This window comes from Nothoprocta perdicaria, unplaced genomic scaffold, assembly GCF_003342845.1.
Source record: "Nothoprocta perdicaria isolate Ctin4 unplaced genomic scaffold, notPer1 scaffold_284, whole genome shotgun sequence".
In the NCBI taxonomy this organism is placed as follows: domain Eukaryota; kingdom Metazoa; phylum Chordata; class Aves; order Tinamiformes; family Tinamidae; genus Nothoprocta; species Nothoprocta perdicaria.
The window spans coordinates 54,315-76,583 of record NW_020455515.1 but is presented as its reverse complement, the minus strand read 5'-3'; the positions used below and the strand labels follow the sequence as shown (position 1 = coordinate 76,583).

At 42.1% G+C, this 22,269-nt stretch overlaps 1 protein-coding gene across 1 annotated transcript in view; it reads right to left on the bottom strand.

Moving 5' to 3' along the window:
• Positions 1–22,269, bottom strand: part of TAF4B (TATA-box binding protein associated factor 4b) — an 82,292-nt gene that overhangs the window by 7,445 nt on the left and 52,578 nt on the right. Inside the window, exons 11-15 of the mRNA XM_026041427.1 lie at positions 21,587–21,759; positions 18,814–18,944; positions 15,160–15,285; positions 14,138–14,194; positions 3,381–3,494 (exon numbers count right to left, since the gene is read on the bottom strand). Coding sequence (XP_025897212.1) covers positions 3,381–3,494; positions 14,138–14,194; positions 15,160–15,285; positions 18,814–18,944; positions 21,587–21,759 — 601 coding nt within the window. The remainder of the gene's footprint in view (positions 1–3,380; positions 3,495–14,137; positions 14,195–15,159; positions 15,286–18,813; positions 18,945–21,586; positions 21,760–22,269) is intronic.

Here is a 22,269-nt window from a genome sequence, read left to right as displayed (position 1 = left end):
GGAAAACAAGTTGCACCAACTAGCACACTAGCAACAGAGGGATCTTCTTACCAGGACTTTCTCAAGTTAACTTTTGTGTATTTTTGTTACGAAGGAGTAAGTTGCAGAAAAGAGAAAAAGCAAGACTACCCCCAGAAGAAGGGAGAAAGAATTCCAATGTAGTGCTGTTTTTCSTAGGCCTAGAGTGTTAGGCTTTACTTTTTCATCACATCATCTTCATGGATTTGTCTTTCATGATATCTGAGTAAAATACATGAGCAGAAACTACAGCAGGATACTGTTCAGCCTTTCCACACTGCCTTTAGATCCAAGTTAGATGACAAACTCCTCTGGGCAGGAAGATCTTCCTTCCTTTGTTGCCTACCACACACTGAGGTGATTGGCCTGCTAATAAGCAGGGATCTGCCTGCAGACCACATGCTTTTGTCTTTTGTAAATTCAATGATTAAGATAAGCCACAATAAGTTGCCTTAAAAGATTGTTTCCTTAAAGAAAATAGATTTCCAAGAGCAAGTCAGTCCTGCCRTGGAAAAGACTTTCCAGGTAAGGTGTAAAAGCAACATGGCAGACTGTGGTGGGAGCAGATACCTMTGGACGAAGAACTGTTTGAATTAAAACATTAACACTAACTTGTGGAGAAAGGAAAAACTGTGACCTATCCAAGTGCTCTCCTCTGCCCCATATGGCTATCACTGCATCCATTCCAACCCAGTCTGATGAGCTACACTCTTCCAGGACCCTTTAGATTGYCTAGCAAAGGAAAATACATAATAAACTAACTCAAGTTTCTTTTCTTCAGTACGTTCTGTAATTGATCATTTCTTCCCTTCCTCTCCAAACATCTTGGGGCTTTAAGTTTACATCAGTAATGACTTGAAAATTTTTTTTTAAATAATTACAGTAGTAAGTGATAAAAAAACTGAACAGCCACCTCAAATACAGACTTAAGAAATATGAATTTGAACAAAAAGCATAATTTAAAGCAAGCTGAAGACTACATTAAGAAAGGTCTAACAGTTATTATTACTGATTTTATTTAATACTATCAAAGGATAATTTGTATTCTGAAATAATACTTCCATCATACCTGTCTGCCAAGACATTATGTTTAAAATAAAAAGCCACAGGAGTATTACGCACAAATTTACTCCTAGCCAGTGCACAGTCAGGAAGTTCTGACATTTAAGATTACTTGCGAGTAAAACTGTCTGCATTTGTAATTTGAAATGAGAAAGTACATTCTGCCTGTTTAAATTCTTCTCAGACAGGTTGCCCAAAAAGATGATTTTAAAGATGCCCAAATGTGTATCAGCCTAAGGCCATACTGTACTTGCTTTCAGTTTCAAAGACCTTTCATCTCTGAAGAATGGAATGTTGTTTACTGCTCAGAATGTTTTGCCATGTTATCACGAATGCATTACAAATGCTCTGCTTCTTCAAATACAGAATGTTTGTCAAAACCATCTTTTTATTCTACAGGAGAAATCTCAAGTCTTTTACAAATCCTCTTCGGATATATTGGGATGCTAAACAYCTAAGTTTAAACATCTTGTACAAATTATTACTCTATATTATTCTATGAAGGAAGATGTGGAGAATTGCTTTCTGGTAGCATGGAAGACCAAGCACTAGGCACTGCAAAACAAGATGGCATAGGAGAGACAAGAGTAGTTTCAACTGGCAGAATTCCCTTCACCTACTGCCCTTTCAACTCAGTGCAGTAACACAACATATGAAGAGAAGGATCTTAAAACAGAGCAGATAAATTTGATAATGAAATGTCATTAAGGTTTATGGTCAGTTTAAACATACTGCAACTCAGTACTTTTAAGCAGCAAACAAATAATGCATCAGCAACCTACAGTATCAACACCTCTATCTGTCTCACTATGGTACAATCCTGTTGAGCTTTTAACAAAGCAGGCACATCCCAGACAATGAGAAATAACTGCAAAGCGTCTAACAGACTTGGCAAACATTCAGAAACAAGTCTTGCAATGTTTATAAAAAACACATTATGGAGAACAGGTACAGTTACTCACTGACAGCTTAGAGGAAGAAGAAAAAGGATGAGGAAAACTTACTTTGCTAAACTCACTTTTTCTTTTTTTTTTCCAGTGATGCACCTATACCTTCAGCTTTATGTGAAAGTGCATTAAAAGAGTGGCTCGGAATACAGCTTTGGGGACTTGCTTAGATAGATTTCTTCACTTATTTGCTATACACTGTGAGCGTTCAAGGAGCTGTTAGCGTCTCCATGTCAAAACTGGGCCCACAAACAAGTGCACCTCGTCTCCTTACAGGGGTCTCTTGCCACAGTCCAGGCTAAGGGAAAACATAGGTTGGAAGACACTCCTCTCTTGGGTTGCAAATATCAGTTAAGCTTTATATAAGGTCCTTCCAGACTCCAGCAATCAAAAATACTAAAGCATACTTAAGGTTAAGCATTCTTAACCTTAGTATCCACCTGGACTTCCTAGAGCAGAGCAACAAAAAAGATAAGCTTTCTCTTCAAACAAGACAGCTTTACCACCGTTCTCTTCAAGAGTTATTTTTCAGGCTCTATTCACTATGCTTGGGTCGCCAGCCAACTGCCAGTTCGTTCATCAGTGTTGAGGCTTCTTGAGAACAGCTGAAGAGGCAACATTTGAGTCAYGCCTCGCAACCCATTTCTCCCATCTTCAGCCAAGATGATGATAATATCTAACAGAGCTAGCCTGTCAGTCTGCTTGAAAAGAACTTGTGCAACCTCAGAAGCTTCCCAGGTTCCTGAAATGGTTCATCTCCTGCACAACATTAGGGATATATTAAATCAAGATATGTTAAAAACATCTTAAAAGTACTTTTAAAAAATGAAGGATGGGCCAGAAAAGGAGCCCTGCCTCACTCCTGGAACAGCAGCAGGATGTGAAGGATCTCGCTTTCTTTGGCTGCTAGCGGGGGGAGCTCACGGTGTGTTCAGAGAGTCCCTGTGCCTCACRCACAGCAAACTGCCTGCAGCCAAATCCAAGAGTCATGGCCATTTCAAGAGACATCCAAAACTATTTCCATAAATTCTACTGATAGGCCACAATAACTAGCTGCTGTGAAGAACTATCATGGCCTTTGCTACCCTCTTCTGCAGGCCGAAGTTTCTGAGACATCATCTGATTTAGCTCCTTGTACACACCACTTTTACCCACAGTTTTCCCTGTACCAAGCAATTAACATCCCCATTAAATTTGTCAGAAGTAATCCTTGCAAAAATCCAACATGCAGACTGCTTTTCACACAGTATGTATCCAGTCTTTTAGTGAAGTATTTCTCATTTCTCCCTATAAAGAAAGATGAAAATAATCCGGTAAGAAGATACAACAATGCTATGCAAATCATTTCAGTACCTCTAGCCCAAGATTTGATGAATCCAAAGGTCTCTTCTTCCTCGGTCCAATGGCTGCCAAAGCTGTGAGGTTGGCTTCTCTCTGCTGCATTTGTGCTAACTCCAACTGTTGCATCTGTTTTTAAAAGAAAATATTTATATTAATTATGATATATAGTATTGCAAAAGGCTTATCCCCCTTATTGCGCTTTCAGACAGTTTGTGATGCTCACTGAAACAGCATATTTGACAGCAGCTCTTACCGCCTTCCTGAGCACTTTTAAYAAATGCCCAGTTATCAAAGTGCTTAGAATCTTCAAATCCAAACAGTCCTAGAGATAGCAGTGCATAAATAACACACACTTTTGTTGAGGCTACCAGCAGCATCAGCGCAGTCTCAACAGGAACGTCTCTGCTGGTAACTCCAACRTCTTGAGCTGCGACGTTCCTGATGAGCAGAGAACATCTGCTCAGAGCTGGGGCATGCGGCTGCATTGCTTATCCTTTACTCCTTTCACATCCTTTACTCATTTCACAAACTTACACTTGGTTATGCAATTGTATCTAAACCTAGCACTTAGTATCATCATTCATAAYGGTCTTATTATCCAAGGAGGACGTTGTCAGTTCACCAATGCTGTTCCCCCCCGCCAAGAACATACTTGAACCTTTGGAAGCAARTTAGAGACATACCTAACACTGCATGTACTTATTTTCAGTTACTCAATCCCAATGGGAAGAGAAATTTAGCCAGAAAGACAACGAAGCTTGTACTACCTAAATGGCAATATTTCCATTTCGTGCTCCTTAAATAAGTTAGAATCCACAAAGATTTACAAAAACAAACAAAAAACAACATGCACAAAAAACACCCCACACCTATTATTTTCAGTTAGTATTATTTGTTCAACTATTTTACTTCAGAAAGGGTTGCTTATCTCTCAAAAGATGCTGSCAGCTTCACAGAAAGTTCTGCAGAGGCTGGCTGGTTTGTTGTTAAAAATGGCATTTCAGTGAGGGATTAAAAAACACTCCCTAAGAAGACTCAATTAAAAGCACAGACTAAAGACTTTTCAACACAAAACTGGGAATACAAAAGGCTGACACACACACACGAGCTGCTTTTTTCTCAAGTTCAATTAAGAAAACACTATTTACAAGTCAGCTTTGATGACACTATGCGGGGTTTTGCTTTCAGAGGGGTAGCAGTCTCTACAACACTGGGCACCATCGTCATGGGCCCCCGTTATCATTATTGCCCATGTGTTCAGTGTAAATGACTAAATCAAAGACTAAATCGAAGCTTCACATGAAGTGTAAGCCTCAGTCGAGCAGTGAGGCTTAGGAGCTGTTGTTACTCGGCATTTCCATGCCGCCCTGCATTAACCAGCAGCAGTAAAATGCTCGGGCTCCGTGGCAGGGCCCGTGCGGACCCCAGCCCGGCTGCGCAGCCCTCCGGGAAGCCCCTGGAGGGCACCGCGGCCTTGGGGGCAACCGAGGCTGCCGCAGGGAAGCCGGGGGGCACGAGGCAGCGCCGAGAGCGAGGCAGGCTAGGGCCAGCACGAGCGCTGCTGCCGGGCAGAGCGGCCCCTCAGCCACGGCAGGAGATCCAAGCTGGCAAATCCTGCTGGAGACACGGATTCCCAGGAGAAGCTCTGCTGCTCGAGAGCACGACTGAGGCAGCTCAGCAGGGCACAGGGCAAGAAGACCATGGGAAGGTGTGAGAAGGAGATGTGCTTTCCAGAAAGAAGTTTCCAGGATGATGCTGGAAATGCATCACAATACTGTAACCTACATGCTTTTCCCTAGCAATTTTCAGATCCARCAGAAGCTGTCCAGGGTTTCAGAGAGGGAGAAGAAAAAAATCATAGCTTCATTGCCATCTTGATATCTCTTGTTTTTTTGAGAACATAATTATGACAGATTAATTTAAACAAGGTCCATAACAGGCTGAACACATCCCCATTAAGAGATACGGGCAAGTATCCAAATTATACTACTGAAGCCAACAAAGTTGTCTTTGACAATTTTCAATATTACACTTTTATAAGAACAAATGTCCAAGCACAGAGTGAACAGTTTAAAGCGGAAGCTTAGGAGAAGATAACACCGTGGGACACAGGAGGATATTGACTTGCTAATTACTGTTGGAAAGCTAATATTTGGAAAGAGCAGGAAACAACTAAGTTGATCAAATCTTTTAATGGTCATTTTATTTGGAGTACACAAGTTAGGGCAGAAAAATCACCAGAAGGAGTGGAAGTCAAAAATAGCAGTGCATATATTTTATTGAAATACATAAAGTAGAGCAGTTGCATCTGGCATTGTTGTCCTTCTAGGAGTCCCTTTTTTTTTTTTTAAATACCAGTATCTCTGACTAAAATTGAGTAGAAATAGAAAGATATAAGTACATAATGGCAGTTCAAAAGAGGGAGAGGGAATCTTTGTCAAACATCAACCCACAAACTCCTAGAGTGGCCCTCAGTAGATGAAGAGCTGAGTATTTATATTCTACTCAAAATTCTCTCAACAGCGAACAGTTTTCAGACAAGAAGCAAATCAATGTTCATGTGCCCTCTCCTACCCTTCAGAGTTTTACATACACTAAGAAGCACCCTACGAAAAGCTCTAAAAAACCTGTATATAAAGATCAAATTGCCATAAAAATGTCTCAGAACTTGTAAAATAGTCTTTGTTGCTGCTGGCCTTTTTAATAATAAAAATAAGGTTTAAAATCTAGTCTTGCAACAAAGCAAGAATTTCTAGGGTGACACAATAACCATTTTCGTAAATCTGACCTGCAGCACAAATCAAAAAGTAAGGTATGTTTTAAAGTCCTCCCTTAGAGTGAAATGGCATTTGTAGCCCAGCTATAATCACACAAAATGAAAGGTTTTCAAATTGACCCATTCTCTACTCAATCCTCTCCAAGAAAAACATTTCCTTTTCTGCTCCCAGGAATTGTATTTCTCATTTATGAWCTCATACTCCACATTTCTGAAAATATGCAAAGTCTGTATCAACCCTACACCATCATCACTTTTTGGTGCAATTTTAATATTAAAAAAATCAAGTTGAATATAAAAATAAGAATTATTTCAGTTATGAAATGCCAAGACTTACTTCAAATAATTCTGCAAGAGCAGGAGTTTCTAAGGCWGAGGTCTCTTCAGTGCTAACACTGACCAAAGGAGAGCAGTTACTAMCGAAGTCTGTTTACTTGGTTGCTTGCAGTGTTAAGCAATGATTAAGAAAGCATTTTTTCACCTTTTCAGAAAAGGGTGCAGAGCTTTTGGCTTGGCTCCCACACACAAAATAAGCAGAAGACATCCTAGCAGATGAGAGCAATACTTGCTTTGTAGAATAGATGCTTTTTAAGATATTCCTTCTTTCAAACAAGAGAGTATCACACATCCTTGWCAACAGTGACTTCACTTATATCCAGAAGGGAAGAAAAAGGAAATTATAACTCATAATTTCCAACCAGTAGTCTCTACATATGCATCAATAGGGTGGTTTCATATCCCACATAATATTGCATGTTGATTCAGCTCTTTAGATCATGAAGAATATGAAATGCAATTGCTTACATTATCAGAGACCACTAATTCAGGCAGTGAAAACCGTGCCAGTTTTCCCCATCACTGCAAGAAAGAATCCCTTGAACATTTAATAATGGGGGAAAGAATCCCTTGAATATTTAATAATGGGGATTTGTATTCTGCTAAAAAGCAAACAAAAACCCAACCTTCCACACTAGTTTACATCATATGTTCCAAAATGTGTATAGTAGCAGAAGGCTGTGTTACCAAAGGGTGGCAATAGCAGCTATGCAGCTTAATCCATGTTTTCCTCTGAAAAGGAGTAACAGAAGCCCTCATAACTGGTCACAAACTACACAAAAGACAAATAAAGAGCAGAAAACCTTTGTTCTCTAGATCCTCACAAGCAGTTTTACTGCTAAAGATTTTTTCAAATTAGAGAGAAGAAATTAAGCATCTCTGTTAGCCAGGTTTCATAGAGGAACAACAGATCTGGGTTTAAAAGCCAAATAGATAGCACTGGTCCAGAAAGCTGCTCATTTATGACATGCAGCTTAAAGTAATTGACATCATTTTTCACGTCCCCAGGAGTCTGAACATGCAAGTTAAAAAAAAAAGTCCCTCCCCTCCCCAAGTTTAAGTGCTAGGGAAGTTATATTTAAAAAAGTAAAAAATACAGCCTTGGCAAGACAGCAGCAAATACAGCTGTGCAGAGGTAAATGAACTCAGAAGAAAAGTGGATAAGACATTGGGGGAAACTAAATACAACAGCTCTGGACTTGTCTCCTTTCCACATAGAGCCTAGAAAGCACATGTGTGAGACACTGGGTTTATTACCAATAGAAGAAAAGGGGATCCTGATGTCTCCACATACAATACTGTATGACAACAGGGTATGGGACAGATTAAATAAAATATTTAAAGTAACAGGAGAACTGGCAGGAAAGGAAACCAGGGGAGGCTGAAGACAAGTTAATATATGCCTAAGGGTTATGTGTGCTATCCAGCAATAAGTACATCAGGAGTAATAAAAACAGTAGAGTAGATGAACAAGAATTTGTATAAGTCTTACAGGAAAAAAAAAAAAAAAAAGGAAAGAAACAGGCATACAAAAGGGGACTCAAAACTCCCAATTCTTCCAGCTTCACAGTAAAAAGATTCAATCATATAATATTCTAACATTAACCAGTATAAAATATGCAAGTCAAAGAAATTGTCATCAGATGTCAAGATTTACTTTTATAGTGATGCAAGATAAAATAAACAAAAAAAAACATAGAACACACACGCGCACTACCACAAAAATAAGAAAAAAATACAAAAAACCCCAAAACCCCCAAATTGAAAACCTACCCTCTGCCTTGAAACCTGAACAGGAGGGGACTGTTGTAAAGAACTAGATGCTGAGGTTTTAACTAGGGCTACTTAACTCACAAAAATTGCTTTCATCTCTTATTTATAAATTCTCTTTTCTGACCACCTTTTCCAGTTGAAGTTCCTGTGAGTTTCAAGTTTGACTGTGTCCCTCACTTTCACTTTATTATTTTGAAAGCTTTCTATTCTCAGGTGTTTCTTCCATCATTGTCTTTGGAAGAAAGACCTCGCTTGCTCTCTCCTTTGCCTTCCCTCTAAGCATTGTAAGAATTTTGTGGCAAAAATCAAAAATACAGCTTAAAARAAATCTCTCTCACAGTGGTTGCCATGAAGCTCAACGAGCATTACTGCTTCCAGCCTCCACCTTCCCAGAAAAAAATTTCTACCTGACAGGTTGAATGCCGCTGAATTCTCAAGTTCTCACTTGGGGGACATTCTCTGAGGAAAACCGACACTGGAAAACTGCATACTTCAACATTTACCATCTTCTTCTCTTGCCTACAACGCAATTTCTCCTCCTGCAATTGCTTCTTCTCAAATTGACAAAATAAGCCATACAATTAGTTTCAACTGACTTCTCCCTCTTTTGCAGTTAAGATGTAAAAGCACGAGGCAAGATACCTTGTTAACTTGTTGTCAACCAGGACTCCCAGGTCCCTCTCTGTGGAGCTCCTCTCCAGCAGGTCAGCCCCTAATCTGTGCTGGTACCTGGCGTTATTCCTCCCCAGGTGCAGGACCCTGCACTTGTCCTCGTTGAACCTCATGAGGTTCCTCTCTGCCCAACTCACCAGCCTGTCCAGGTCCCTCTGGATGGCAGCACAGCCCTCCGGAGTGTCGGCCACTCCACCCAGCTTGGTGTCATCTGCAAACTTGCTCAGGGTGCATTCCGTGCCCTCGTCCAGGTCATTGATAAACAAGTTGAACAGCACTGGGCCCAGTACTGACCCCTGGGGGACACCACTGGCCACAGGCCTCCAGCTGGACTCGGCCCCATTTATGACCACRCTCTGAGCTCTGCCATCCAGCCAGCCCTCGATCCACCGCACCGTGCACTCGTCTACTCCACTCTCCCGGAACTTCCGTATGAGGATATTATGGGAGACAGTGTCAAAAGCCTTGCTGAAACCAAGGTAGACAACATTCTTGGCTTTCTCATCATCCATTCTGCCAGTCCTCCCATCACAGAAGACTATCAGGTTCATCAGACATGACTTCCCCTTGGTGAATCCATGCTGACTACTCCCAATCACTTCCTCCTCCTCCACATGCCTAGCGATGTTCTCTAGGATGAACTGTGCCATCACCTTTCCAGGGAMAGCGGCAAGYCTGACTGGTCTGTAGTTTCCCAGCTCCTCCCTCTTGCYCTTTTTGAAGGCTGGAGTGATGTTGGTTTCTTCCAGGCCTCTGGCACCTCCCCTGGTCTCCACGACTTCTTAAAGATGGAGAGCAGTTTGAGCAATAACCCTCTCCAGTTCCCCAGAACTCTTAGGTGCCTCCCATCTGGGCCCATAGATTTTTGGGTGGCCAGTTTGCCTAAGTGGTCCCTAACCCAATCCTTCTCAACCCRCGGAAGGTCTTCCTCTCTCCTGTTTATCTCTTTCACCCGGCCTCTGTAGTTCTTGGRGACCAGCCTTAGCAGTAAAGACAGAGGCAAAGAAGGCATTTAGTAACTCTGCCCTCTCGGCATCCTCCATCACCAAGGCACCTTCCCCATTCAGCAGCGAGCTAACATTTTCCYTAGTCTTCCTCCTGCTGCTGATATATTTATAGAAGCCCTTCCTGTTGTCCCTGACATCCCTTGCKAACTCTCATTCCAGATGGGGCTTGGCCTTCCTTGTTGCATCCCTGCATTACCTGAGAACATAAGGCAAGCTAAGAGGAAAGACAGTTGGGATGAGCATGTGAGAACTCCCTTTTTCCCCACTCTGTTTTTGAAAAGAGGTACTGCAGGACAAGCGAATTCCAATCATTACTAAAYGACACCCAGGAACTCTCCAAAATCATGCTGACTTCTTCACCGATTTTGCTGGAGGGTTTGTCCTGATAGATAGTTAGGGTTTGCCATTTTCTTCCCAAGCTGAAGACTGAAGGCACTGAGCCTTTTCTTCRCACCTCATCTGTTGCTGCCCTGTAACTTTCATGGCAAAATCTTAAATGTGCAAGTACCTCAAGMTGGCGAGAACGAGGGACTAGCAAGGCCTGTGAACGCCTATGAAACTGGAGCCGTCGGAGCGGCAGGGCCCAGGGCCCATCCCTGCGCTCCATCCCCGCGCTCCTGCCCCTTGCCAGGGTCGCAGCCGCTCAGCGAGCGAGGCCGCAGGGCGGCACAGGGTAAGGGCCGAGGTGCAGGCAGCTCTGTGGAAGAGGCTGAGGGCCAGCGCGGGACGCTGCTCGCACAGGGCCAAGGAGCAGCCGCAGGCCGGCTGGCAGCTCGGCCCAGCCTCAGCGCTGCGCTTCCCGAAAGCGGACACGGCGAGCACACCCCGTCTCCAGGGCACGAGACAGGAATGAAAGATCAGAGTTTACACTTAAGTTCACAATATACACTGGCACATACTGACATTTTCCTAGGTCTTCAGTGGTGTTCTGTTGCTTGTTCAGTTGAGAGCATCCTGTACTGGCTCAATTTAAGTCAATTCACAAGAGAAATAATGCTAAATAAATCCTCAGCACTGCTACAAGAATCCCATCAACTGAATATTTTTCTTGTAACTAAAAGTACAACTGAAAGTAGAACAAGGAGTGGCAGAAAGCACCTAAGGAAGACTTAAAGTAGAAGCGTCAGTGACAAGGAAGGGACTGCACCTCAGCCAGGAGCGGCGGATTAGGCTGAATGAAAAGCAGGGCCAATTTGCACAGGCTGCGGGAATGGGAATGCTGCTGCACAAAAGGCCGGCCTGGCAKGTGAGCACAGACCAAATTCCTGAGTGGATCAAGGAGCAGCTCCAGGCAAGCCCTGCAGCTGTCTCTCAAGGAATGCWTTCTCTGTAGGTATTAAAATTTGCTGAAACAGGTGAAAGGGGGAAGTAAATAAAGACCTAATTCATWGCAAGCTACACAGACGAGGACCACAGGAAAATAAGTGACTGTTAGCACAGGGGAAGTTTGAGGTAATAGGTCACACAAAAAGGGACAGAAAGGTCACAGCAATTATGCAGAGCCTTTCGGATAAAAGAATCTATTGCCAAGTCTCTGGATGTACTTCCAGCAATTCTAAGTTGTTGCCTCCAGCTAGAGGATGACAKTATATCCTGGATATACAAATATTTGTTGTTATGATGTACACCCTACATTTGGGGAAATATTGCTAGAGAACATGCTCAGGACCTCCAGGGCCAGCATCCTCCCACTCTCTCCCTTTCCCCAGATCACCATTAACATAGAAAAGCCAACTTGGAAGCAGGGAGACCTATATTATTTTTTTTTTCCTTACAGAACTACAAAAAGAGAAATCAGATTAGCATTCCTAATGGATACTCAACCAAAATAAGGAAATGATCCAATTCCAGCTAACAGAGGTATCAAAATTCCCTGGCAAATTGGTTTCTTTGGAGCAAGCTGAACTCGTAACTTGACAAGACCATGCTAAGGCTTCCCAAGTTTGTATCTCAGTGTACATTGGGCTTCTGGGTTACCAGTTTCAGCCTTGGGGTATTTGTTGACTTTTACTTTGCTCTTATTCCAGGTTCTGCTCACATTTGCATTTTTAATGTACGAGTCCGCTGACAATTTATCTCCAAGCTGCCATTGAAGCATCAAACTAACCAGTTACATTCGGGCACATTTAAACTCCCGCTCAAGATGGACTTGCACACAAAATCCACAGCACAGAAATTTAGCTGCCTGTGCTGTAATTGAAATCTCAAAGTGCTGGTTGCCTTATTCTTAGGAGAACAAAACAGAACTGAGGGCCCTGCATACCAGTACAAAGACCTGCGTTATCTAGAGGCAAATCTGCTTCCTTTGCTTTTGATGGAGCAGTTGGAGACAGTCACTCAGGGAGCAGTAGGGAACTTATGGTAATGCAAAACAAGTGCAATGAAAGCTGTGCTAATCTGGCACAAGATAAGATGTACTAAAGGATGTGAACTCAAGAATTTAATAGAGCTCTAAGCACTAAACTGATAGCCTTCTCCACTCTGTTGGCTTCCTATTTGTAAACTTCCAAGTAAATTTTTAAAGACATCTCCCTGACAATACTTTTTTTTTTTTAAATGGGAAARTGAAACACACACCTAACTATTCTCTWAGTATCTAATTCATAGAAGATTAAGTTCCTATACAGGTTCCTATATACTACTGTTCAAATGAGAAGAGAAGTTGCACAAACGAATCATGCAACGTTTGCAGTGTTCAAAGGGAGGTGGACACTGCAGAGGTAGAACCACCTATGAAAGCCTCCAAGCGAGCGGTCAGCCACCGCCTGCTGATCCTGGTGACCCTGCAGGCAGACTGAGGATGGCTCGAAGTCAACTTTTCTACTTCCAAATTATAAATATGGAAAAGGAAACAGTTGTAAGAAAAAAAATAATTAAATGATAGATAGTAAAACAGGTTTCTCCTTTTCTCATTTCACATTTTTCCTACATTGGTGGAAATCCAGAGTATTGATTCCAAGACTATTTTACTGGATTTCCATTTGTTTTGCCTCGGCTCCTACATTAATCCAAACAATAAGGGCCTTTAAAGCATTCATAAATAACCTGCTGCTGCTGCCGGCACCTAGGAGCCAAGCGCAGCAATGTTAAGCAACAACAAATTTCATAGTTCAAGAGGCACAGTTAAGGAAAAAGGTTGCCCAGAAAATCATTCTCATTTAGCACAAAGATCCTTAAAAATTGCATGAAATCAGTCAAGTAACTATAGAAACCAATTTCTTCAGCTCTGTATCACACATCTCACACCTCAATTGTCTTTATTATCGTCTGCTGTCAGATCCTTAATCAGAAATGTGAACAGGCTTGATGATTTATTCAGCAGCGAAAAGAATCTGTAGGTCAAGTGAAAAATTTCACACACACACACATCCACACACACACACACACACACACACACATCCACACACATCTTCAACCTTAGGTACTTTCATTTCATTCCGTTCCCAGTAGCTCTGGGGGCAACTCCAGTGAGATCCAATATTAAGGCTCAATTAAAATAAGCTCCAATTAGTGGAGCTTTTTTCTCTCAGGCTAGAAAAGTCAGGAAATGGATATTGGGAAATGTAAAAAGTCAGCTACTGAGAGGAGGCTGCAGACATAAATGAACTTATTTGTTGATTTCTACAGTTGCTATGCAGAGGCCTCTGGGAGTAAAAGCTTAACCAGTCTAAGCTATAAACTAAAACCCCTGCAGCTAAACATGAACTGTGTGAAACAAGGGCTCCATTCCAGAACAGAAAACTGCTGGGCCCAGAAAATTAAAAGCCAGAGGCGTTTTCCATTTAAAACTAAATCCCAGTACCGCCTCCCAGCCAAAGAATTATAAGCAGTATCAGATTTACAAAACGAACAATTACCCTGGAAAAATGCAGCCTATTGTACAGTCCCAGATGCTAAATCTCAAAGTTTCTTTTTTTTTTTTTTCTTCTCTAATCCCACATTATATTCCTACCAAGTGTGCTGCTGTAGTTTACAAAGAACCATTTCTAGACAGAACCAAACTATGAAAATAAAATGTTAAAGAGAGAGCTCATAATTCATTGACCTCATTTGAAGTACTGCCCTTGCCTGCAGCAGTTCCTGTCCTTCCCCAAGGCCTCTGCAAATGGTATGCAACAGCAAAATAAACCCTGACCTAATTGCCAGGACAGGGCTGCCAACCTTCTCTCAACACAAAGGCAGGCATGGTAACTTGCAACTCCTACCTCTTTTGCTTTCTGCTTCAAACGCAGTTGCTCTGGATCTTCCTTATTGGAGCGACTCTAGCAAAGGAAGAGGAGAAAAATTGAATAGAGGTTACGAGCATCCAAACACCACAGCATCCGTTAAATATTTAATAAATGACAATTTTCTCTTGCAATTGAAAGATGTAGCTCCAGGGGCGAATGCCTCGATCCAGACTGGCTCCCTGCCCCCTCACYGCACACACGGGCCCCCTCCCCCTCCTCATCTGGGCTGGCTGCCTCTGCTGTTGCCTCAAGGAAGATTAAGCTGAAAATGATGCTAACGCTGTCGGTCAGGTCCAGTCTAGGCATGATGTTGTTCATGTCAGTAGCAGACACTTAAGAGGGACAGGAAGTACAAAAAGAAGTTGTACTTGTGAAAGTACAACAGGATTCCTTCCAGCCGAGATTACCCTTCCTGAAGTGAATGTGGAAGCAAAGCAAAAAAAAATGTAAAATAAACAGAAGATCAAGTTGCATCTCATGGTGCAACATTTACAGATCTGCTTCTTTTCTGTTTTTAAGGTAAGAGGAAAGGGGAAAGAGGATGCTTACTCTGTACCAACAGTGGCAGGAACTGGGATGCTYAAGACCTAGGTTAGCTCTCTGATCTCAGTATAGGCAGACACCCCAGCAAGGCCTTGGATCACAAGAGACTAACAAGCACAGTGAACCCATGTTTTGGGAGAACGTCATACACAGATTAGGAGAGACATAATGTTTTAGCAGCAGAGATAAAAATACAGAAAAGTATAAGAATGTCAACAGACTTCTGTCCTTCGTTAGCAGCTCTCAGAAGATATYATTTCTACCAGTCATCTGGCCTCCTGTCATATTTAAAAAAATGTAAAAAGCTCAAAGGCTTCTCTGAACAGCCTGAGCTATCCTGAACAAAGCTCTTTAGCTGCAAAGTTAATAGTGACCTTATAGAAACTGGAGCAACCAGCAGACACTCACCAATATGAAGAGCACCACTACTTCCTAGGAAGACAGGAAGTTCTTACCTTGGCTGCTCGGAGCAGTATTTCACGTTCCTCTTCATCCTTTCGCTGCTTTTCTAGGTGATCAAGCTTTTCAAGAAACCGCAGCTGAGCTCTAGTGTCACTAGATATGATGTATTTATCACTCCCCTGGAAAGAGACCTCTGTTATAGACAAGCAGGCTTCTATGTACACTGCTAAAAAGCTACCTTGGGTCAAACAAACTCACAGAACAACTCAAACAGCACAGCATTATCTTTTCAAAGTTGAAATAAATGTAGACTGTTTAAAAAATATATGGATGTGAAGTATCCATCTATATATCTTTTCTCCCATGGGGCATGTTTCTTTTTTCTTTCTTCACTTTAGAGTACCACAATTCAGAGCTAAGCATTTACATTTCAAAACCAAATGAAAGACTTTGGGCCCGTTAGAAATGCCAGCAACCCAGAAACATCCTAGCGTGGTCCTGTAAGCAGCATCGTACAGGTGAYGAGAAACAAAGGGTCGTTACGCTATTTCAGCTCAACAATAGGTGAAGATTCTCCAAATAAGGTCTTTAAGAGAAGAATAGCTTCAGTTATATTTTAACATATCTAATAAATACACTCATCTTCCATGATCATTTAGCATTGTATATGCTTAGCCTGAAAAAAAGAGAAATCTTTTAAACATGCATATAATTCATAGATATAACATAGTTATGGGGCAGCWAGCTCAATTCAGGTTTCGTTCATTCAACTTGACCTCCTTCTGCAAGGCCAAGCTGTCCCCAGCCACAGCAGTGCAACCCCACTGAAAACTGGGGTGATGCAAATGCAACTGAGGACCAAATTTAAGTTACTGATAGCGCAAGTAGCCACAATACAAATCTGAGCATGCTGTCTGTATGTGCTGAGAATGAGCTTGTGCAGCTGATGGTCAAAAATCCTTTTCCCTTTAACTGAATTAAATTTAATCTGGAATTCACTCAAAGTGATAGAAGAAAAAAAAGGATTTTAAAAGTTTTTTTTTTTTTTAATTGTCTCAAAAGAAGCTATTATTCGCAAACAGCAATAACATACTAGGGTATCTATGCAATYTTATCCTGAAACTCCTTCCTTCACACCGCATGAGAAATCCACATGCTCTGGATGACTCCACAGATGCACTCTACAGCGTGGCCAACTTGTTACAAAATTTTAACCTCAAGTTTATACATATTTACGCAGCACTAAATAGCAAAACATTCCCAGGTACATCTTCAGTGAGGAGATAGCTGGCAACGAGTTCAAAGGCAGCTGTACAAGCCCTGCCCACCACTTGTCATGTTCTTTCTAGATTGTCACACATTTGCAAGTGAATCTGAATTCTGAGCAAGTCGSCTGCTGTTCGGCACCAAGAGCGCATCCCATGTCCAGGGGCTCMGAAAGGAGAGATGGTGCATATGGAAGCTCAGCCAGGCCCTAAGCTGGACGGGACTCAGCTGTTATGGAACAACCTAGAGAGCTCTGGCCATTTATATTCAATTCCTAAACTAAAAGATCTTTCTGTTTTTACCTTCTGGTAAAGTTACTTTGGGTACTCTGCAGTTTGACTGAGGGCAGGAGGGAGAGGGTGGCAGCCTGAAAGGGCTCACCCCTTGCACCTCTTGCTTTAAGGGGCAAYACAGAACGTAGCTCTGGAGCTGCCACAACATACTGCCACATTCCCAGGACAATTTAGAGTTTCCAGTTCTTATTGTTCCTGCATATGAGGCAAACGTGCACCACCACACACTGTGACTGACCACACGTTCAGGAACCCCAAGCACAGGAACATGAACAGTTGTATTATGCAGAATCCACACACACCAAAAACATTTTTCTTCACTGCTTTGTCCAGTTGTCATTACCTCTGCTCTCAGCTATCATGCTATGTCAAACTGAGCATTTTATCTCAGCAGTTTTCCAGATTAGAGAAGGGTTGATGAGGTGGAGTGAACCAAACCAGCTAGTCACCTTTGTGGTCTTACCGGTCCTAAATACGGGCACCACAACAAAAGCTGCACCACAGATGTCAGCCCATATGAGTCTGAAAGCCTATTCCTATTCCTCGCTTTAGATAGYGAGGCCACCATGAAAGCTTTATGCTAATTAACACAAGTTCACAAGTTCATAACTTCCAATTATTCAGCTTTTGACACACAGTAAAAGAGGGCAAAAGCAGACATGTACCTGTTGGTAGACTCTCTCTCTAAGGGCCATCAGGTAAAGGCCACTGRGCATGAACTCAGCAAAGCAGAGGGGAGAGTTCCCCAAGCATTACCACGTGAATTACTGATGTTTTTCAACAACTTCTATCCTAACACAACCTGCCGTGTCACCAACAGACCTGTCACAGAAGTGCATGTAATGAAGATAAGCCAATAAAAAAGTCAGCATGGGGAACTGTCCAGTCCTCTTGTAAAGTCTCTGGCAAGTCTCAAATACATAGCAATCCATATTTCAAATAAGCCCAGAGAAAGAATAGGGAAGGGGAAAGAACTTGGAAGAGATAGACTAAGAGGTAATAGAGTCCTCTAATAGAGGACTATTTAAGTAGGTAATAACACTCTATACGCTGTTCTGCTCATAAGCTTTAAGAAATCTATCACAGTAGTATTACTCACATGGGACCACTTAAAAGGGCAATCCTTGTAGTGTTACTCCTCTATGGTGTAATACTATCTTCCTGCTGGAAAAATTGTTATAATATACTTGTTTTCAACTTTATTTTTTAAGAAACTGGAAAGAGTGTTTGTCGCAGCCTTGGCAATCCTATCTCTGCTTCTGTCAGTCATCAAAATCCTATCAGTTCTCCTAGGATAATGAAATCCTAGGATTCAGTTATATCAGAAGTTCACTGTCCAAAAATACTCCCTTGCTGGTTTTGACGCTTGCAGGACACTAAGCCGCAGCAGCTCCTCCAGACTGCAGCTTTCACTTCACCTCTGTTCCCAGGCTTTATCAGATTTCCCACTTTAGGGAGACAACACAGAATTTGTAAAATTTCTAGACTTTACATAGAMAATTGTACGCTTTTTCTGTATTGGATTTTTTTTTCTTCCCATGTCCTCTTTATATCTCAGCTGTCCCAGATATTCCTATCAATACCTGAAGATTTCCAAGCATTTTCTGTTTTTTTTTCCAGTATCGTTCTCCTGGATTTTAAAGGCTGCATGTCTGCTCCAGAGTTGAACTCCTACCCTAACAGTTGCTTGTGTCATACTGCAAGTATGGATAAAGCTTCTGTAAATAACAAATTCACACAGATGTCAGAATTARCTTCTACTGAAGTCAACTTCTACTGCATCTCTACTGAAAGCAAACACATAAGGAAACGCTGATCCCTAGTCAAAACAGTCAGATGATTRGAGTCAGAAACAGTTTTACATCTACCAGGGGGCAGGGATTTTAAATTACAATCACCATTTCTATGGAAAATAAATGAATGCACTCACTTCTGCATGTAATCTAGGTTTTAAGAGTGTCTAACAAGTCAAACGAAAAAGCAGCAGCTGTAGGTAGAGGCTATAAATAGTTATGACAAAACCACCTTTTGTCAGGTATTGAAAATGTACATATTACATAAGATGTGCCTACACATGGAAGAATTTCATCTTCAAGGCGGCCAAGCATGAAAACTTGGGTGCAAAACTTGCTTAATGATTTCCTTTACCTTATGGGTTGATACTCTGTGCTGAGCAATTACAGTTAGCTTTTCTAGAAGCCCTCGTAATCTCTCCTGGGTAGCATGGGAGATCAAGTTCACAACATCAGAGTTAAGTTCCATAATGTCATGCCTTTTACCTGTGGAAGCAGAGAAAATCCATTACATGTTTTAGTAGTAGCTGATAATTGAAATAATTAGCACAGCAGGTATTCTGTTCCCCCTGGAAGTCATACCCATTATGAATAAAGGTTTGGAGATTACGATTTTCCTGGTAAAGTCACAACTTCAAAGATCTTAGACATTACATTAATAAAACTTAGCCTGGAGCTTCAGAAAATACAGACATTGTTTCACTTAGCCTCTAGAATCACTCTCCTTGCAAGGTCATTTATAGGACAAAGTTAATAAGAACACAAATCAAGCTTCATGTTCAGGGAGGGGGAGAAACGGTAGCAGTAGAAATTAGTGCCATATTCTGTTAATTTCAGTAATTAAAAAAAAATAGAGAATTACATTTTGCCCTGCTTGACACCGCTCTTGTTAACAACTCATGACATTTATTCAACGAACAGGGATGGTTTCTGCAGCACGTTGCACGTGCARGGATGCAGGTCCTTCTCACCTACCTCCAACCAGGCCGACCGAGCCCAAATCCCAAGGCAGCGGCCTGGGAAAGGCAGGTCCAGCCWGCCCGGGTCACGGTGCCATGGCCCTCGGCCCCTCCTGCCAGCCGTGCCACCACCTCGCAGCAGCTGCCGTCGAGGCTGGCGATGGCCCTGCGCAGAGCTGCCTGGCCCCTATGCCCAGGGCTGCCCGTCACCTCCGCACRGTCGCAGATGGCCATGGAGCAGCTCTCCAGAGGGTGACACAACCAACCTCAGAGTGCAGCTCGACCAGGAGAGCTGGGCACCGCTGTTTCTTTGTGGACAGACAGCTGCTCTGCAGACCTGATGCACAGCACGGGTCAGCAGGCTCATCTGCCCGCCTCTCACTGCACTTGCCGTGGCTGTGACGCTTTATGATGCCATGTACAGCCCTTAAATCCATGCCCTTAAATCCACTTTGGTATTTATTGTCAAGCTGGGCATGAAAAGGAATAAACAGTACACTGCAAAAAAACTTCCACCCCCATGTGATTTGCTTTTATTGTTCATTTTCCCCCGTTGTAATCTCGCAGGAAGAATCTATGATATTATCACACATATGATCAGAATGTTCCACAACCTGCTCCTATCCAGCAAATATCAAGATCTCTGTCGAAGGCTGTCATTTATCTCAGTGAAAAGTTGATTTTGCTCAAGCATTTTTTGAAACCTCCTCAGTAGTTCTCCATTAGTCTATCAGAAGAGCAGAAATAAAGCCGCTTAAAGCAGAACAACAGAAAGAACCAAACTCCTCAGAGAGCAGGAGACTTCACGTTCTGAATTGCTGTATGGTCTGACTATTCCTTGCCTTACATTCAAACCACTATTAATATAGATTAGCTAGCATTAAAGTTATGAAACAGTCATGCTTCTGTTTTCTGTCTTAACAGAAAGTTTACATCAAGAAGGGACTATTATTCGAGAAGCATATTTTCTTTAAGCCTTTGGAGATTTTTATTTTTCTTACCTGCTTTGAACGGGTGCTGGTTAACTCTACTGAATTCTGATGAAGCGTCCTAGACACCAACATCTTTCAGGGAGTATTTTCCCTTTTCCTCTACCAACCTAACACCAACTTCACTCAACTATGCTCCACACAGCTCACATGGCACATTTGCTAACCAGCTTGGGACCTATTTAACCAGYGGGATGGCATTTGCAGGTTACGTGCTCTGCTCACAGACTAGCTGTTGCATTTGGACTGCAAACAAGCTGCAGGTTGAACCAGAGGCAGAGAAACACTACGTGTACACCCAGCTGGACCACTGCAGCAGGGTTCTCACTACATGGATGTACTGCAGCATGTCCCAAGTGCATAAAAACAAATGCTCAGTTGCAGGAAGGCAGGCTTCTAGGTAGAGAATATTAGCCAAGAACTGTGCAACACTCGGGCAGTTTGCTGTAAGGGGCAGGAGCAGCAGCATGGTGCTCTTATCCTGTTACGTGCTCTACAAATGTGCACTCTCTGCTTTCACCTCATGCTGCGTTGCCAAACAGCTGTTCTGTTTTGCACAGAAACCAACAAGTGAACAGATGTCTATGGAAAACCTTCCTATCACATTTTAGTCTAAGATGCTGAACACAATTCACAGTATTACTCTAATGCAGATAAAATAATATTGACGATTCTTCTGTATAAAACTCTTCCACAGAGTGTGAAAAACTAAGATTTGCCCTGTGCATACTGACAGTATGAAACTTCTTCCGAATCATGCAGGAGGGATGTGTAACATGGCTCTACACTGTATATACCTGAATAGGCTGAAGATGCCAAACTACCTTTCATAGCCTAGGGGCAGCTTTTTACATGTCTCATTAGGAGCTGCAGAAACAGAAGAGCAGGCTTAAGAATTTGACACCAACATTTATATGTTGATGTGTTGCATAGTACAAGAGCATTAGATTGAAGAGTTGCAGGGTGCTYACATCCATCTCACATGCAAAAGTGGTACTAGTGCCTCTTGTGAGACAGCTTCCATGTAAAACAAAAGCACTTGTCTTTCTTGGAAGGCCAAACACCACCTTAGCATAGATCGGTCACGAGTCAAGGGAACAGACCTTAATGGCTCCTTCTTTGAGGACCAGAGATAGATAAGAAAGTATTACATACATACATATTATTTACGTGATCTCACCTATGTTCAAGATAGTCTTCTGAAGAGCTTCTGAGGAGAGAAAAGGTTCATCCGCACATGAACGCATCACAGTGCCAATGAGCTCACTATTTGCTGCCAGAATACACGCATTCTCCTCGTTAAGATTGACCCCAGCCATAGAAGTCACATCATTTATGTCATCTTCATCTTTACTGAAGAGAAAAAAAATACAACATATTATGCTTCATTCATAATGAACACAAAGAAAAAGCCTGGTTATTCTAAGCAGGCACATTCACATACCTTGGAAGTTACCTCTATACTGACTGTACACATGTAGTGTAGGAGGGGAGGGGGRAAGCTGTCCCCTAAAACCTTTCACATTTCAGTGAAGTGCCTCCCCTCACTGACTCACCAATGCCTCATGTGCTAGGCACACAATTTCTTTACAGGAAAGAAAATGGTAACAGTAAAGTTCTAAGCAATCTCAGAAACCAAAGACTGAAGTAAACTGGGTCTGTTTATTCCTTATATATGCCCACTCACCCCTCGTCACTACCCCCTACAACAGTAGATTATTTTATCCTATAGCAACAATGTTCAGCGGGCAAAAAAGCCAAGGCTCCTTGCCAAGTCCACAGAAAGTCCCAGATTAACTTAGATGCTCTAAAGAAACATTTGGTGCTACCTGATGAGTTGAACACTGACTTAAACTATAAACA